The 19,794-nt window shown below is 38.6% G+C and overlaps 1 protein-coding gene across 1 annotated transcript in view; it reads left to right on the plus strand.

Annotated features, from left to right (window-relative positions):
* LOC135219776 (basement membrane-specific heparan sulfate proteoglycan core protein-like) overlaps positions 1–19,794 on the plus strand; it is a gene marked incomplete in the record, with an annotated part of 1,285,796 nt that overhangs the window by 762,504 nt on the left and 503,498 nt on the right. The window contains 2 exon segments of the mRNA XM_064256828.1: positions 1,966–2,099; positions 9,541–9,634. Coding sequence (XP_064112898.1) covers positions 1,966–2,099; positions 9,541–9,634 — 228 coding nt within the window.

Below are 19,794 nucleotides of genomic sequence, written 5' to 3' on the forward strand. Positions count from 1 at the left end.
ATATAATTTGTTGTTAAAAGATATTGTTTATTCAGTGCTTGGGTAGTCTCGCCTAGAATTGTTGTACGTTTTGAACTCCCAAGTTGTTGCTGGGCTTATCTAAGTTGAACCTCAAGGAGGAAGCTATTTCCTCTTCTGCTTTATAAATCCTGGTTTTGTTTTGTGTAGAGAATGAAGTTGCACATATTGTATACAGAGGTATACCTGTTATTAAGTGGGTGTTTTCATTTTAATCCTACAGTCAGTTCATTATCCTTAATATCTCTCTTTGACTGAAGCAGAAACTATCAGTGGGATTGCCTACATCGGTAAAAGTAACTCATTAATTTTCTTCTAAAACATTCATTTTATATGGGTTTGGTTTCATCCTTTTGTTGAGTGCTCCACTATTCCACCTTCCTTGTCAGTGTGGTAGTTGGCTATATGAATGAAAGGTTAGGTTCACATAGATAATGCCAATTTCAAACCAGTGAGCGAAAAAACCAACTAAAGCTTAGATAATGGAGTTGCTCTGTTGTTAGAGGGAAGGTAAAAGACAAAGCAGGCTGAGGAAACAGGAACCCCTCTTCTTTTTCTCAGCTAATGAGTTAATCATCATGTCAAAGTCGATTGCTATATGAATGCTAGGTAAGCAGAGAAATAATGAATTTTAATATGAACGTTGGTATTTGTCAGCTGTTTTACAGCAGTTTATTGAATTGATGAATGATTGTCAGCTGCTGTCTGAATTCAAAGATTCTCTTTTATTTTGTAGAGCTGGTAAGTGAGTTCTTGAAGCTATGAAAAGTGTATCACATACTTATTTCATAAAAAACAAAGTGATAAGTGGAGAGTAAGAAGTAATCACAGCGTTGATGATTTAAAATCTGGCTGTAACACAAATATGACAAGCCTTTAAACAGTATTATAATAAAGCCTATTTTAACCCCCCTTAACTCCACTGGGGGAACTATTATCCCCAGGGCATAGGCTCCATATGTTCCAAGGCGCGATAATGTGTAGTTTAAAAGCTTTCCATTTTAGTATAGTACACACCTAACTATGCCTTGGTTAATCATTTCTTTCTCAGAATTGATTTATATTGATTGAGAGGGGCTGTATGAGAAAGTAAAGCAATAATTTTTGGGGGTTTTGAAATGGACTAGTGAATTGTATTTATTTTGTAGTGTATGTATTCAAAGTAATTTTCATTTCAAGTTCTTTTAGTTGACATAGGAGGATACTCATTAAGAACATTGATTAAGACTATAGAAGCTACAAAGTTGGTAAATTTTTAAGTCCTTAGAGTTGATTATCTAATGTATTTTTTCACATTTCCTGACATAACTGCAGTACAAAGGAATAAATATCTACCAACATGTTTTATTCAGTTAAAAATGACTTACCTGTGACATAGTTATCATTTAAGGTACCCTGACTGCAGGGGCAATATAGTAAATTTTAGCATCCTAAAATTCATACATGTCCATTGTAATTCTTTAATCAACAGAAGTTGAGGCTATAATACGCAGGACAGGCATTAATTTTTTTTTTAGTAATAATTTTTTTATTGTTTTTTTAGGAAAATCTTTTTTTCAAAGGTAATATAAACCATCCAGACTTTTCTCTGTACTACTAAAGGTACTTTAAACTTTGCATTTACCTTATTGTATTCTATTTCTGGTACTTGAGGTATTATTATTATTATTATTATTATTATTATTATTATTATTATTATTTATTATTATTATTATTATTTATTATTTATTATTTTATTAATTATTTAATTATTAATTATTTTATTACTTATTATTATTATTATTCATTATTATTATTAATTATTATTACTATTACTATTAATTATTATTATTTATTATTACTATTACTATTATTATTATTATTATTATTATTATTATTATTATTATTATTAGTACTGTACTTTGCTCCATTCTTTCAACAAAGAACTAATCTTTATTTTTGTGGCAGCTCGTGAGGTTGTGTTCCAGTGTCGCGATGAAGGAACAATTCGCGCTCCAGTAAGATGGACAAGAGATGGCAACAGGCCAATGCCTCCTGGAACAACTGATGTGCGTGGCCGTTTAACTATTCCTAATGTCCAGGTATGTTAGTATCATCTCTATGGTACATTGCCAAACTAGTTTCAGCATTCACCACCAGAACTATACTATTCACTTTCAGTTGTTCTCAAGATTGAGATCACACATAATGATACCAGTTTTCCAGATAAAGGTGAAAAGTCAGTATCTTGAGTACATTCTTTGCACCCAACCATGTTGAAAGCTGTGGTTTATACCGTATTAACCAGACATCCCACACCAATGGAAAATCTTTCAAGGCACAGCAAAGTTACAAAATTAATGTTACTAAGCACAACAGACAAACTCTGAGACTGATGGCCCTCTTCTTAAAGATTCTGGAGATGTCGGTGAAAACAACCAGTCATCAGTTTATGTAATCTGGTAGCTCATATGCCTTTACTTTTAAGAAAGCTGTCCTTGAAGATGGCTTCATGAATGTTCTTTTGAACTTTGTCTTACATTGTCAAGGGACTTTATAGATAGAGTTTTAGTTGACTATAAATTTTACATAGACTAATTATAATGTGGCTAATATTGGAATAAATGAAGATGCTGTGTTAAAATCTTTATTTATCATAACAGAATCTCTCTTTGAATAAATGGGAGATTATTAATAAATACACAAAGCAAAAAGGTCATTAAATTATATAATCAAGGCATATGTTTTATGCAGTGCTGACACTAATTATGTGCTTGATTTTATGGTTTAACAGGGCAAAAGTAGTACCCCCCTTTTTTTAATGCTTATGGTTGTTCGGTTTTAGTATTACTATTGATACTATTAAAGGCTATTTCATTTTCATCATTATTTACACATTATGTTTAGTTTATGTTTTGCTTTCCTGCTATTGAAGGAGATTGCTGCTTCAGCTGCATTAATTTTATAGAAGTTATTTTCTTTTCTTCTTATCATGGTTTTTTCAATATTACTTAGATTAGTGAGTAACATGCCTATTGGATACATAAGAAAAGTCAAGATTGATGAATTTGGGAAAATTTATGTATATTCAAATCTGGTATACATTATCCATAGATTAATTCATACCTAAGCAAATACTCTATGTAAATGAAATGTAAGGAAAATAATTGAGGGTAACGTTTCTTCTGGATTCAACCAGATATTCTCAAGGCTGTGGTTTTGAGAACACTGATGATGGTTTCATTGCTGCCCTAATTTATAGTCCAGGGGTCAGCAGGGGGGTATCCATGAGCTGAATTTTCATTGGTTGGGGGCACGGTGGTCCTCTCCTATTGGCAGTTGGAAGGAATCTTCAAACTTATTTTCAAGAGTTGAAGCTTTCACTGTTGTAACCTAGCAGACTGTCGAAGCTGGACTGTGCCGTCACCAGGCATGATGTCACTGCAAGCTGAAGCCAAATTTTTGTTGGCTGTTGGACGATGCGTGATGTCATGGTGTGCCAAATTTTCATCTGCTGCTGGGCAGCTGGTATGATTTAGTTGGTGTCTTCTTTCGTTCTGGTATTGCCATAGTTTGGTATATTTCTTTGTAGGTTTGTGGGGGAGGAAAAGCATCTCTTGGGTGGTGTTCAGAGAGGGCTTTTCCCATTGAATGAGGAGTGCCTCAAACAAGTGGAGATGTCTCTGATCTGGGCTCTCCCGATTATCTTTGTGTTTTGGATAATTCTATCATGGAAGATTGCTTTTATTATGTACCGCCGAAGTATCGTTCCTAATAGCCCTTTCCTGTGCATTGCAGGGGATCCTCTCAGATAGATGTGTTATGTCATACCAATATAGGTGCTGGGGCATCCGCAGGCAGGGCTTATGAATTGGTATACCACATTAGTCTGCTTTAAAGGGTCTCACATTGCCTGAGTTGGGTTATTCCTCATTATCAAGTCCCTTGAATGGCGGTTCTTATAATGAATGACGAAATTGATGGATTTGTTTTCTTCCACAGAGGAAATGTTTTCCATAATGATCTTCTTCATGGCTTTCTCATCCTCATGGTACTGTGAATTCATCGTAACCTTGTAGAAGATCTTGATGCTGTCCTGAGGATGGGGCTTTGGGCCCTTGCTTCCATTATACCATCTGTCCAGGGCTGCTCGCACTTCTTTGCTGACGAATTTGTTACGATACCCACTGTTGACAAGCATCTGTGAGACATGGTCGAGTTCTTGATGGGTGTCCAACCAGGTAGAGCAGTGGGTAAGGGCTCTCCCTACGAAAACTCTGACAGTTGTACTCTTGAATCTGTCAGGGCACTCACTGTCACTGTTGAGGCACATTCCTAAACAATGAAATACAACAATTTGGACCATTCAATACCTAACTTAATATGCACTACATAGTACCTGTAAATAAAGTGTATTAGTGTACATGGTATACAAGAAATACTGTATGTACATACCTTTTGAGTGAGGCTATCTCCGAAAGTGGCGACAGAGGAGGAGGACAAACGGGTGAAAACTTGTTAGTACGTACACTTAACTTTACGAAACACACAAAAAATGTCAGGAGACATAGACTAAACTTTACGAAACACATCAACAAATGGCACAAAACCGTAACACTTAACTTTACAAAAAAACTTAAAATTAAATTTCTTTTTTTTTTTGTCTTTTTTTGATTTTTAAATTTTTTTTTACTTATTTATACTTTACGTTTTTTTTTTCTTTTTTCTTTTTTTTTACAAAATTTCAATTTCTTCACCACCAAATGGATGCCAGTCCATTTACGGAATTTATCAAACCATCCACAAGATGCCTTGAAGGCTGGGGTTGCTGTCGATGTCCCTTCTCCTCCGTCGTCTTCAGCCTGGGCAATCAGATCAGCGAAAATAGTGCTTGCCTTCTGGCAGATTACCGTCTCGGTTATTGTATCCCCAGCGATTTCTTTGTCCTCAATCCATAGAAGAAGCAGCCTCTTCATCTCATCATGCACGTGGCTCCTCTTGTTGGACAAAATAGTCACGCCCTTGGAAGATGTAGCTGCTTTGATGGCTTCCTTCTGCTTAAGGATGGTGCCTATCGTCGACGGATTTCGGCCATATTCCTTAGCGATCACACTCAATCGCATGCCAGCTTCATATTTTTTAATGATCTCCATCTTCATCTGTATAGAAAGCATCCTCTTCTTTCCGTGAACTTCAACAACTTCCTTGGGACCCATGATTACGTATATACTATACGTAATTAAGTTATGTAGTATACGTATGTGCTAAAGTTCTCACACAACACGATAAAGTAGTACTACAATGAAATCACTTACGAATTTACGTTAATAAACGAAATCATATAGAACGAACGAATTTCGCGTGCGTACAGAAACGATGCTGCTTCGGAGTGACCGAAGAACGCCGCTACGTAGATGCACGATGGGAGAGCAATAGAAGAGCAGGATCTTATGACAGTGACTAGCATCAGGAACCAATGGGAGAGCGGGAGGATGGTGGCGAGTCTAATCAGTTTGCGGCGCGCGAGTTTTAAAATTGTTATCGGTGGTCTGGGCGAATCTCGGGACTTTACAGCAATAACCTTTCGTAACCAGAACTATTTTCGTATGTAGAGCCAAAAAATCTTCGTATTTGCTTTCGTAACTTGAATTTTTCGTAAGTTGAGACTTTCATATGTCAAGGTACCACTGTATACTTTAATCGACTGAGGCATTTGTAAACAATGGTTTATGGCTACTTGGGATGTAGGGAGTTAAAATATTTTTCAGGCACTTGGCTTGTGCAAAAGTAGGGGCTGGCATTTGGCTAAAACAGATCGGAGAAGCTTTCCATTTTTGTGAATTTTTACATTGCCATACAGATATCCCAGATTGTATCTCCCATGATAGGCGGGAAATGTACGGCGTTTGTTGCGGCATTTACAGTACTGATGGTACGATTGGCTTCTCTCTTGATGTCTTCGGTTGGGTTATTCGTCAAGAACTCAAACTTGGTGTCGTTGGACTTTTGGTGGTACTCTGCCTTGTTGATCAAAATGAAGGCTGCCACCTTGTCTGCCTGCAGAATTGTAATTTCTTCTTTACCTTCAACTCCTTTGCTGCCTCGTTCAGTTCACAGAAGATACCAATACTGTAGGATCCCCGTTCCGGGAGGGCTTCAGCAAGAAGAACAGGTTGAAGGGAGTCAGTCGTTCTATCAGTGTTGTAGCTTTCATACTGCCGTATGGAGTCCAGCAGTAACTCGATCTCTAACCTCTTCTAATGGGGCTTGGGTGTGGAGATGAAATGATAGTTTAGTCTGAGTCTTAATAAAGCATCTTGATCCAGGGTTGGTTCATAGTTGGTAAGGTTCATGTAGTCCTGAGATTGCTGTCACATGCAGTTTGCTGCCATTGAGGGAAATCAGCTTACCTGTGATGTCCCGCATTCGCTGTTTCATATCCTTGTCCCGTAGGCAGGCAAGGCAGGTAGTGATGTTCTCAGGGTACAGCAGATCATACCAGCCGCCCGGCAGCAGATGAAAATTTGGCTCGCCATGATGTCATGCAGCATCCAACAGCCAATGAAAATTCGGCTTCAGCTCACAGTGACATCACGCCCAGGTGGCACAGTTCAGCTTCGACAGTCTGCCAAGTTACAACTGTTAGACCTTCAACTTTAGAAAATAGCTTGGAGATTCTTTCCAGCCACCAATAGGAAAGGAGCAGTGCACCCCTCCAACCAATGAAAATTCAGCTCATGGATACCCCCGGCTGACCCCGTGACTATGAATTAGGGTAGCACCAAAACCATCATCAATCTACTCAAAGCCACAACCTTGAGAATATCTGTTCGAATCCATAAGAAATGTCAGCCTCAACTATTTTCCTTTCATTTCATTTACATAGAGTAGTCACTTGTTTGTACTAATCTATGGATAATGTTCACCAGATTTGAATATATACATAAATTTTGTCATTCCTCGATCTTTACTTTTCCTATGTATCGAATAAGTATTATTGAAAAAGCCATTATAAGAAGAATAGAAAAGAATAGAAAAGAACTTCTATGAAATTAATGCAGCTGAAGCAGCAATCTTCTTCAATAGAACTATTATTATTATTATTATTCTGTTGAATAAAATGGCAGAATTCAGCGAATTAATCTTATATATTATCTTTTCTATTTTTCTTATTACTCGCTTTTCTGGCTCAGCGATACTTAGCAATAATTGGCCAGTATTCATGTTGGGGATAATGCTGAAAGTGGTATTTTATTCAGACCAGGCTTTATTAATCAAAGACTGGTATTATCAGAATACTGGTATATGGGAAGGCGTTCCTATGGTCCAGATCAACACTGATGATGACCCCTGCTTGATCTGGACCACAGGAACGCCATCCCATAATACCAGTATTCTGATAATACGAGTCTTTGATTAATAAAGCCTGTTCTGAATAAAATACCACTTAAAGCATTATCCCCAGTATGAATATTGGCCAATTATTGTGAAGTATCGCTGAGCTAGAAAAGCGAGTAATAAGAAAAATAGAAAAGATAATAATATAAGATAAATTAGCTGAATTCTGCCATTTTATTCAACAGAATTTGTTTAAAAGAGGGCTTTCTTCCAAAATATAGTAGTAGTAGTAGTAGTAGTAGTAGTAGTAGTAGTAGTAGTAGTAGTAGTAGTAGTAGTTCATACTTTATTCCTATGGAGATACAAACACTGTGCCTTTCATATTGTGGAATATCCCTCTTGTGCATGCCTGGACTGGCTATGTGCTGACTAAAATAAACCTGGTATCCTGGTGGAGATGGGTGAGAGGGGATGCCCATTTTCACCCAACCTGTGTTAGCCATTGTTCCTCCATCAGCGGTATAGTTCATTCATTTCTTGCATTCTGTGTTTTTTGTGTGCTGGCTATTCCTATGTATGAATTTTTAAAATTAAACTTTCTAAGTTCATCTGTATGTTTTGTTTTTTTGGAAGTCCCATGGAGAGCAGACAGAACATTGAAGTGAAAGTTGTAGTCAATATTTTTAGTCATTTTATGTCACCTTTAGAGATAGATCTACACTCAGTGTGTATCTCTTGCAGGAGATAAGGGTGTTTTCATGATTCCCCCTGCTCTGAATTTGCTTAATGGCCTTCTTCACAGTGGGAGAATTATGGGTAGAGAAGTAGGAACTCTTGAGTCTGCTTTGTCTAGCAGAAGCCCTATGCCAAGTCAGGCCAGAACATTCTCTCCCCTATGTCCAAAGTTCAAATCACAGTTTTTGAAACTGTCTACACCATCAGACAAGGTACAGCAACTGAAAAAGGCTTGGCCAACATAAGCATTCTCTCACCTTCTCTTTCAGTGTTTTCAAGTCCTTGGCTGGGCACGGGGGTGAAAAGCAGAACAGCCTCCCCTTCCTTCTTGCCATGTCTACCTCCTAGAGGGTACCGCCAGTGGCTGAGCACGTGGAGGTCCTCACCTCCCCACCCAGCCCCAACCCCCTTGCTGACTCTCAGCACCTATCTCTCATTTGAGCAAGCAAGTGACTGCCAAGAAATGTCACTGATATCCCTCACCTCCTTTATCCTCTTCATCCTCCTTTTCCTCATCAGATCATTCCTATTGACAAAGACTAAGAACAGCAAGATCTCTCAAAAGGGAACTTATTCTCCATCTCATTGCTTCTCTCCATGAGGCAGAGAAGATCCAGTTGATCCCCCTCCAGTGACTGACCTTCCTGGAGGGGGGGAGCTCACCTTCCCTCCTCTGCTTCAACAGGCACAGGACCCAAAGTCTTGTACAGACTCCAAGCACCATAGGGATTTCTGCTCCCCTTTCTACTCTTGTAGCACACATTCCACCTAAGGAATGGGTTTTCTTATATGATAGAGTATTGTTTGTAAGCCTCGAGGAGCAAATGCTTAATTTTTCAAGTAATTAGTATTTTTCTTAGCCTTTCATGTGGAGGTAACCCACATCATTATTTCCTGTCAGTTTTTCTTCCTGAATATGAGGTGAAAGAACAATTGGTAGTATCAGGTGGACAAGAATGGGCATCCCTTTGAATAAACTCCCACCCCAACCAAAATGTGAGTTACATTGTTTATGCACCTGTTTCTGTTGCACTTCTTGTCCAATCCAGTTCACGACCACAACAAATGCAAGAAAGACTTACAAACTGACCAACAAACCATGCCTATACCCACTTTGCTAACCCAGAAAATAAAAATAACAAAATAGTAATGATTAAATGTATAAAACTGATAGATAGATACCGTTCTCCCCCATTTCCACCTGGGTACCATCCTTGTTGAGTTGATACACAGGCAGTCCAGTGCAAACGCAGGAAAATAGTCCATGCATATTTGAAATGGCTATGGTTTGTATACCTTTGAAAAAATATACGTGAATACGCAATTTGTCATATTATTTTTGTCATTACTCATTATTACAGGTACAAAAAGTGATCTTGGAAATTGTGCATAAAATACCAAAGCATGAAAATTTTTTGTTAGAATGCACATAGTTATAAGTTTGACAATATATGATTTTTTTTTTTTTAGGTGGAGCACTCGGGGAGATATTACTGTGAAGCTCAGGGAGTTCCATTATCAACTCCAGGAAGAACAAAGCCTGTTAATTTACAAGTCATTCCATGTAAGTGTAATTAGAATTATACGTAGGTCTGTGCTATTTGATAAATATGTGTATAAAATTAAACTGATAAGAAATATGGTCATGGATGATGTAATGTACTGATGTAATTTTCTGTAGGTATTTAGCAATATCCTTGGCTTTTGAATATTTTTATAGGAAATAATATCTAGCAAGTAAAGCATGGATCCTAGGAAGCCCTCCATGCACCAATTTCTAACTTCCATTTTTTCCTTCCTAATCATGCTGCACGGATATTATAGTGACCTCCCATGACATGTCCCAGCTTGAGCAAACCCCACCAGAATTAAACTTCAAAAAAAGCAATGTACTTTTCCATCACCGTTTGCTATCTCCCTCATCCTTGTCTAGTTCATCTAAGTTAGTACCTGCTTTGCACACTCCTCAAGCTTCACCTACCCATTCATCAGTGGATTTCTTAATTACTCCTTTGCCTCATTCCCATATGCTTGCTGCTGCTCCTTCTTTCCCTTCTGCTCTTAAGTCATGGTCATCAACGTTTGTTACTCAAACACCAAATGGACATAAGACTTCCAGGAATAAAGGACCACTTCCAGCATCACCAAAAGGCACTAGGGGCCTCTTTATAGAGGACCTTCATACTCTTATTTCAGGTAGCCATGAAATATCAAGCCGTCTTGACCTTGTTTCTCAAATGAAATCCTTTGTCATTTAGTGTGGAGGATTCCTTTGCTCTTCATTTTTTCTTGGAGGAACTTTCAAATAAAGAAGTAGCATCAAGTTTATGTTGAAGAAATTATATATACAGTAATTTTTTTGTGTACCTGTTTTGTCAGTTGGTACACTTTTTAGGGTGTTCCTTACATGTACGTACGTGAATAGCTTAATTTTTTAGCACTAAAAGTTAATCCTTAGTAGTATTTAGGTCATGATTATTTTTGGAGTAAAAAAAGTTCATGATACAGTTTCTCTTGTAAAAGGAGATCAATAATTATTAATCCGACCATCACTAAATCTCAAATTCTTAATATTTAAAAGAATGTTGGACTCCATATTCAATACTGATATTCAGGCTTTGAAATTCAATTATAATTGAATTTCAAAGCCTGAATATCAGTATTGAATATGGAGTCCAACATTCTTTTAAATATTAAGAATTTGAGATTTAGTGATGGTCGGATAATTAAGGGAATCATATCTAATTTAATGAACGCTAGACAGGTTGAAGAGAAAATTTTTACAAGGAAATTAAATCTTTCTTATGTGAAGACAGGAAATCTTTTATGTAGAAGCCTCTTAATCCTTTCCGATTTTGACCCCATGTCAGTTTTGTCTATGATGCATACATCTCACATGTAGGTCTAGGAAATATTTGTAACTGTACTTCCTGTTAGAATTTGTGTTGGCTATGTTTATCATATACAGTATGCCGTACAAACTGAGAAAATTAGTTAATATAAAATGAGTTTACATATGACAATTTTACACTACTGGAAACAACAGAGTTGAGAATTTGAATTACATATATAATTTTACACCCCCAGAATCTAGAAAGGTGAAGTTGGAAACTGGTTTACAATAAGATTTTCAATTAAGTGTAATTTTCATTAGATTTGAGGGGTTCTTAGAAATCTTTAAAAATTACCGCCCTAAAGCTTCTCTCATGCTGCTTATATATGGGCATTAAGGGGAATGAACATGCTTGAAAGGAAACCAAACCCATAACTACAACGATCTGATCAAATGTATCCATTCACGTCATTGGTTTTGTAACGTGAAAACTCATCATCTTTAACAAATGACAGACAGTATGGAACTATAATAACCCCCACCCCCCCCAATAGGAAAACCAAATAAGATCAAATCAATCATTTGATTATGGCTTCCTTCAGACTAAATACTAGAAGGACATTAAACCTTTACAAGCTGGGCTAAAATATACTTTAAGCTACAAACCTGAGGTCTTAACATTGTACTGCCCACCTCTAGCTGCCCCTCTGTCTTACTAAGACATCCTGAGTTGGGAAAAACTGATGCTCTGGTGTGGGTACATGGTCCTTGACCACTTTTCACCCGATATACGCACACATTGCCAGATCTCACAAGATTCCTTGCTTTCATCTGCAATTTAACCGGATCCAGCTAGGCACTAGAAATTATCCTATTGTTAAGACCTCAGATTTGTAGCTATGAAAAATAAAATTGTCTTGGAAAATTTGTCATTTTTGCAAGTACAGGTGGATATTGAAAATTCTGTGGCTCAAGACATAGCTTCTGCTTTCCTCTTTATTTCCCAAATATTCAATACATTCCATTTTTTAATATCTTTTGCTCCTTATAGATGATATATTATTTATGATATATTTTCCATCATAAATACAAGCTGGTTCTGAAACTTTTGACAATAACAACAAGCACAACTTAGTTACACTCTAGCTTTTGTAGAGAGTGTGTCATTATCTGATCTTTTTGTGTTTCATCACCTTTACCAGTAATTTTTTGGGTGCTTTTCTTGGCTTACAAATGTTATTTTATCACTCGTATGCCCTGTAAGAAGTTTGCTTGTCGATGGGGAGTAAGTTCTCTAACATAGCAAATATAATGAAAGCCAAGAAAAGCACCCAAAAAATTACTGGTAAATGTGATAAACACAAAAAGATGCAATAATAACACTCCCTACAAAAGTGAGAGAGTAACTAACTCGTGTTTGTTTTTGACAATAGTTCAGAACCAGCTAGTCTTGATTTATACTAGCAGTTGTACTCATCCTTCGGTAGAGTTATTGAACGCTCATTCACTTCTAAATGACATGGACATATGTCTTTCCCCAGCCAATGCTACTGTGTCACTGACTGGCTCAGTCAGGCACTACCAGCCAAAGGCAAGTGCATAAAGGGTACAACGGGTTTCTCGTGGAAGATTTTTTTCGCGATGACCCCTTTAAACGGCCCTTGATAAAACTCATCCAATAGTTAAATGCTGATATTGATGTTAAATATGTTTGTTGTCATTTATGTTAACTCATGGTAGCTAGTTTGAATGCAGTAGGTTCATCTTTAACCCTTTGGGCCCTTTTACATTTACTCATGGTGCCAAATTTGAATGCTTTGACACTGGCCCCTAATTTCCAAAGAGAGGAGGCTGCACCCCCTCATGCTATCAAGGTCAAGGTAGGTAGGCTAGGACCCACTCCTACCCTGCTCGGTAAGTCGAAAGAGTGTAGGTCTCCTGCCCCCTAATATTATGGGAAACCTTCGGGCCCCCATTCCCGGGGTGTCACCCCCTCTTACTACTGAGGGTGCCTTATGGCCCCCATATTGTGGGGGGAGCTTGTTTGTACCTATAGAAACACCTTTACATAGATGTCAACTCTGAAAATTGTAAAAAATGAGGTAGCATGAAAAAGATGGGTTATGACCCCTTTAAATGACCCTCAAATTTCAGATTCTGATTTAAACCTTCCCAGGGGGAAGGGAGTCAGTGGTAAAAATTTGGTAGCCCTAGCTGTTGACTCCCAAGAGTTGTATGAAATGAAGGGGTATGAAAATGAGGGGTTATGACCCCCTTAGAAACAACGTGGGCCGGGGGGAGTCTACAATAGAATGTGGTAGCCCTACCTGTCTATTCTGAAATTTGTGAAAAATAGCAGGTACAAAAAATATGGGTTATGATCCCTTAGAAACAGCCCTTGAACTTTTGATATCGATGAAAACCTTTGGGTGGGGGGGAAGTCTGGTAAAACTTTGGTAGCTCTAGCTTTCATAGTCTGGGCATGCATAGCGAGCAAACAGATAGACAGACAAAGACAGAAATTGCCTTTTATATACACAAATAGATTATAAGGGATACTATCTCTTAATTAAGGGAGGGGACCAGGCACCAGCTATGCTTTTCAAGACAGCTTTGAGTGTGACAGTAAGACAAACTGTGCGAAGCTTTTCCATCTGGAAGTGAGCCTTTCTGATGAAAAGGTTGAGAGTAGACAGGTCTGACCAATCTCCAATTGTCCGTTGCTTTGGGAACCAGAAAGACATGGCAGTAGAAGCCCAGAGGTGGGTCTTTCACTATCTCCACAGCTCCTTTCTTGATTATTTTCTTCACTTCCCTTTAGAGAGGTAGATGTTTCAGAGAGCCTTGAGTATACATTGAATGATGAAGGGGGCACTTGAAGAGGTAAGGAGGAAACTCGAAGGGAAGTAGATATCCCATCTGTTGAACATCTAGTACACAGGTTTCTGCCCCATACTGCTGCCAAGATGCCCAATGAATCACCAGTCACCCTCCCACCAAAGGCAGCAACTGGGGAGGGGCACCCTCTCTGTCATCTCCCTCCTCTAGGAATCCCTCTGCTTCCTCTCCTGGGTCTGGAAGAGCAGGGCTGTAAGGGCCTCTGCTGCAGGGTTTTCTTGGTTGGAGATGGCAAAGGTTGACAACCTCTGTGAGAGCCCATTGTGCCCTGAGGTATTTTAGGAGAAGTTTAAGAAGAAGAAGAGGTGTGGGCTTATAAGCATTAACACGAGACAAGACAAATGATATAGAGACTGCTTGATGGACAAAAAGCCTGTCAATTGTGGCATCAAGCTGGTCCTTGGGGAAGAGAGACTAGGAGCTCAAGGTATCTCCATTCCTCAAAGCTAAGATGGAATCTGTATTGAAGAATCTCAAGACCTTGGAAAAGGCGGTCTCTCCTATTGAGCAGCCAGTTGGCCCACATGTTATCTATTAATTGAGCCACATAAGATTTAGTCTTTCTGCCAGAGTGCAACAACCTAATGAAGGCAGCATTCTCTTCATTGTCTCCCATAGAAGTGGAAAAGATCTTGGCCATTGCTGTTGACCATAAGTCAAGCCATAAAACAGCCTGGAATGCTGACAAAGCAGTTGTCTCCATCATAGCCGTCTTCTGATGGGTGAAGGATGGGCCTTCTGATGGGTGAAGGATGGACCCTCCACCTTAATTTGAGCTAGACGAACCAGGTCTGGATCTACATGCCTTGGTTGTGTAAAAACTTCTGAGCTGAGGAAGAGATGGAGGGAGCAACTTGAAGGACCTACTGGAACAAAGTGAATTTTCCTGTCCATAGATAAGAGAATTCACTCGACTGAGATTGAAGTCAGCATGATTAGAGCATGGCAACTCCTAATATGTGCAGGCAGTCCCCGGTTATTGGTGGGGGTTCTGTTCTCAGAGGGAAGCTAATAAACAAAAACTGCCATTAACCGAAACTCAGCAATTTATGGTGCTGATTTTCAGTTAATGAGTGCTGATTTTTAGTTAATGGCGCCTCTGTTAGGTATGTTATGGTGCCATAACTAGAAGGTGCTGATAGCCAAAACTTGGCCTGTTATGGCGCCATAAATCACCGATTTTATGGCACTAGACAAGCCCCATAAAACTGGGTCACCAATAACCGAGTCTGCCAATAACCGGGACTGCTTGTATTAGCTTCTTTCTTAGATCCAAGCAGGGCTTCAGTACCCAAGGAGAAGTCTAAATATTATACCCATGAATGAGTTGATGACCTCAGCGTAGGTGGTCATAAACTCCTGATTGTCTGCATCCTTTACCTCCTGGCCACAGGGATCACAGTCTGGCCTGTCAACTGAGTCAGAGGAAGCTAAAATGTTTTAATTTAACACTGGAGCATAGGCTTGCTCAGAGCCCGAGACTTTCTTGGGGGCCTGAAAGTCTGTAGAACAAGAAGGAATCTTTTCCTAATCCAGTCCGTAAAAATGAGAGCGAGAACTACAATGAGGAGATGAATGCAGTGGTTGTTTACGTGACCATGCAGGGCTCCCGAGTGCAGATCATGGTCCCTTCCTGGAGAACATGCGCTACAATAATGATTGGGAGATGGAGGCCGTGGGTTGCTACACAGCCTTGTAGGGATCTCAACATGCATAGGAGAGACACGGATCTGGGGTTGAGGGGAGGGCTAAGAGATCTACGAGAAGAAAGGTCCCAATTTGAAGAGAGGTCATTCACAAGTGACTTCTTGATGGGAGTCTTATTGACGTTCTTATGGCCATGGAAAACACTTGTTCCTTGAATAAGAGTAGGTGAAACCTACTCTTGATGTTAGTACTGCAGCACTGGAGTCAAGAACTGGGTGTGGTTCATTGATTAAGGCAGAGCAAGCACAGCCATGTGCCTTGAAGGGAACACGGCTTGAAGCAGCTGTAGATGATGTAGGAACAGGTACAATAAGGAAGTGTTTGGACAAACAGAGATCAGCTGCTGGAGAAGAAGAGGACATGCTAAACTCCTTGTGTGGAGGAGCCATGAAGTCCTTCCAACGTCTGACAGGGAGGAATGGAATAGACAATGAAGAAGAGAGAGAGGAGGAAGAAGATGAAGATGATGACAAGGAAGGAGATCTATGACGTTGGTTCCACAGTGTTTGTCTCTCTTCTATTTCAGCAACTCAGTACTGCTGTAATTCTTCAGAAAAACACTGTCTGTCAAAGATAGCCTGAACAAGAGAGTCGGAGGGAACAGAAATAGAAGGTCCAGGGATGGAAGACAGTGGACACAAAATGGATGGTTACGCACAGAGCACAGTGTTGGGAGAGCTGATGACAGATGAGATGAAGTCACAGAATGTAGATCTGGAAACAATCTTGTGGAGAGCCATTGTAAGGCGAGATGACGTCATAGAAACTGAAGCTCTGGAAACTGTTATGTTGGTTGACACTGGGATGTGGGTAGACATGCAGTGGACAAAAGTCTGTTATAGGTTGGTACCCCTCATGGGAATTGGGTCCCCCCCCCCCCAAGAAAGAACATGGGCTGCAACATCAATTGCCTGATCTCCCAAACGCGTCTGCCACCATTAGGGCCAAAAAAACAACCCAAGATGGTGCTGCTGATTTCCTCTTCTTACCAAAGTTCTTCCATTGCTCGGGAGACCAACTGCAACACTCGGAACTGGAAATACATACGCTACAATTGTTTGGTCTGCACCTGCTACAAGTATATTGATCTATATCCAAGGTGGCCAAGTAATGAGAGTGTGAGGGTGCGAACAAAGAGGCAGGTAGAAGTGTACTGACTTTATTATAGGTAAAGGAAATTCATATATACAGCATGCGGGTGGAAATGGGGTGTCTGACCGGCAAGAGAGTAAAAATGGGTCAGCGACAGCCAATTTGTATGTCTTAGGATGCATATAATTATAAATGTAAAAGCATACTTCCATTTCTAGGATGGAAGTAAGAACAACACGATTGTAGGAATATGTACAATGAATTTGCGGATAAAGCGTTGTCCTTACAAGAGCAAGGGTTGTTAGCAACCCCCTGGCATCTTCTCTGAGGATGAGGCTAGATTGCTTAGATTATTAATGTGTTTGCATTTCTAGGAATGCAAAATACACATGAATAACACAATAAGAGAAAGATTAAACCAAAATGCCAAGTTGAAAAATGGTAGGGAGTGCTTAAACAATTGGCTTCTTGGCTAGAGAGACAGTAAGCCATATTGTTATGAAGGCAGTTAGAGAGAAATTGATATGTTACAGCATTGTTGGGGGGTAAGCCAGGTCTGTCTGTGCCCTCCTTCTTGGTTGCCAACTGTTACTACCAAATCTTTGTGCTTTTTTAACCGGACTCCAGCTGGTGCTAGAGAAATTCCCTTACGTTAAGATCAAAGGTGTGTACTGCATATGAGCAGATTACAATTATAGTTGACACACTAATGTAAAATATAAGAACTAAAACCAGCAGCAATTCCCGGGTATATTTATGGGCAAATTATACAAGATGTCCTAGTACAAGATGTAGTACAACCCCCCATGAAATCTCAAGTCACACTGATCTCCCTATCCTTTACTGAAGGGCCAGTGTGCCATAAGTCACCATAATTCATTTATGGCCCATTCAAGTGGTTTGAACAATTTTCCTGAAAAATTTGTTCAAACTGCCTTGTGCATTTATATAAATTATCACTTAAGGGGCACTGGGTTGGATGTCAAAAGCAGTTATTTCTTACATGATCATGCCTGGTCATAAGGGGTTCAAGTAATTTGATCTAATTTTTAAACTAGTCACCTTTGTAAGTCCTATGTATATGTGAGGAATAGCCTACATTGCCTAATTCCTACAGTCCAATATATTTTAAAAATACATCACATGCCTAATTCCTACCGTCCAATATATTTTAAAAATACATCACATGAAGAAATGTTTTAAGGAAATTCATCATTTTCAATTTACACAATTTATTGATTCTCAAAGTTATAGTCATTGAATGAAACATAAATATTGGTGTAATAACAAAGTTTTAGGGCCTCCCTATAGGAGTTAAGAAGTTTACCTCAGTATTATGGCTATACTACCTTACAAAGATGATGATCTGAAACAAACATTCTTAATGTTTAGTAAGCATACTTTCCAGCCTTATTTTTTGTTCTATTAGTGATTGCATAAAATTGTCTATAGGCCCTTATTAAATTTGCACTGTAAGTAAAGCATTCCCTTACAAGGCTTAAAACAGATTTTTTAAATACCAGACCATATGTACATATATTTATGGGTCTCACTATTTTCCAAAATGACTAATAAGACCGAAATGGCCCATGAAACAACCGAAATGGCCCACGAAACAACCTAACCAAACAGCCCTAGATGTGTTTGTTTTATAATTGTAAAGTTGTTTCATTTCTGTGTATTAACAGAGAAAACAATTTTTGCCTAGCCCAAATCTTTAGTTAATTTATTGCCTACCTAATTATTCACTGTTTGATAAATAAATAAATAAATATATAAATAATGCAAAGTGTCAGCATCCAAACTTGGTAATTCAGTCTATATATTATTGTTGAATATTTAGGAACTTTTCCTACTTCCAGTTGGCCAGAACATGGGAATTCAAAGGACTGTGGTGTTGAGTACGTGCAAACTCTAGGGACTGTCTTAGAACACATTGGAAAAGCAGTGAAAACATACCAGCCATGTTCAGTATATACCAAACTGATCCTGGAGAACAGCCCTCTCAGTGCTCCAGCTAACATGCAACAAATACACAATGTGAAGTAAAAAATGAAAAAGAGAGAGCGGCCTGATAATTCTAAGAACCTTGCAGATCATATTTAGCAAATAGATAATTTAATGCACTCACATGCCTTTGTACAGCGAGTGATACATGGGAAAAATAAAATTCCTACTGTCATAATGCACTACACCCAACAACAAATGGCAGACATCAAACATTTTTGGTGTGAACCTTCTAGGAGTGTGCTCTGTATAGACAGAACCTTCAATCTTGGAGAACTTTTTGTCACAACAACAGTGTATAAATATTCAGCTGTAGAGTGTGTCAGTACTTAAGAACATCCAATCTTCTTTGGTCCAATGTTCCTCTACGGTAATGCCACCTGTCCACCCTCTTATCTGATAAGTTAATAATTAGGTGGGCAATAAATTAACTAAATATTTGGGCCAGACAAAAATTATTTTTTATCTGTTTATACACGGTAGTTAAACAAATTTACAATTATAAAACAAACATATCTAGTGTCATTTCGGTTGTTTCGGTCTTTTCGGTCGTTTTGGTCATTTCGGTAAATATTGGTGCCGTATATTTATTGAAAAGAAGGTCCTACTTTGCTGGGTGGTGAGATTCCTTTCAAGTTGGGTCAGGCTCCCTACATTTCTTGCCAACCATATTCAGTATTTTTCTTCAGTTCCAGATGTGTTAACATCCTCATATACACACAATTGTCTTGAAATGTGTGTATCCATCAAATCACCTTCCAGTTTATATGTATTTATTTTTTTTCTTTTGCAAAATTTTGTCAAATTTAGTGATCTCCAGGGATCATACATAGACACTTGTGCCAAAGGACTTATTGTAATGAATATTTGTTTTGGAAGAGGAATATGGTTGCACACATCATGAAGCGTAATGCTTGATGAAGCTATTTTCACCTTACTATTGGTTTCACATGCTGATTGTATAAACCCCATTCTTATTACCATGTTGTTGTCATGTATTGAATATAGAATTTAGACCAAAGATCCTTCAGTGCTGAAACAAAAATTGACAGTTTAGGGTTTGAAAGGTGTAACAGGAGGAAAACCTTGCAGTTGCACTATGAATCAATTGCTAAAAGAGGGTGGAAAATAAGATGAAAGAAAGAGAATATGAAAGGATTTGCAGTAAAAGAAATATAAGGGGTTGT

Source organism: Macrobrachium nipponense, chromosome 1 (assembly GCF_015104395.2).
Source record: "Macrobrachium nipponense isolate FS-2020 chromosome 1, ASM1510439v2, whole genome shotgun sequence".
NCBI classification, from domain to species: Eukaryota; Metazoa; Arthropoda; class Malacostraca; order Decapoda; family Palaemonidae; genus Macrobrachium; species Macrobrachium nipponense.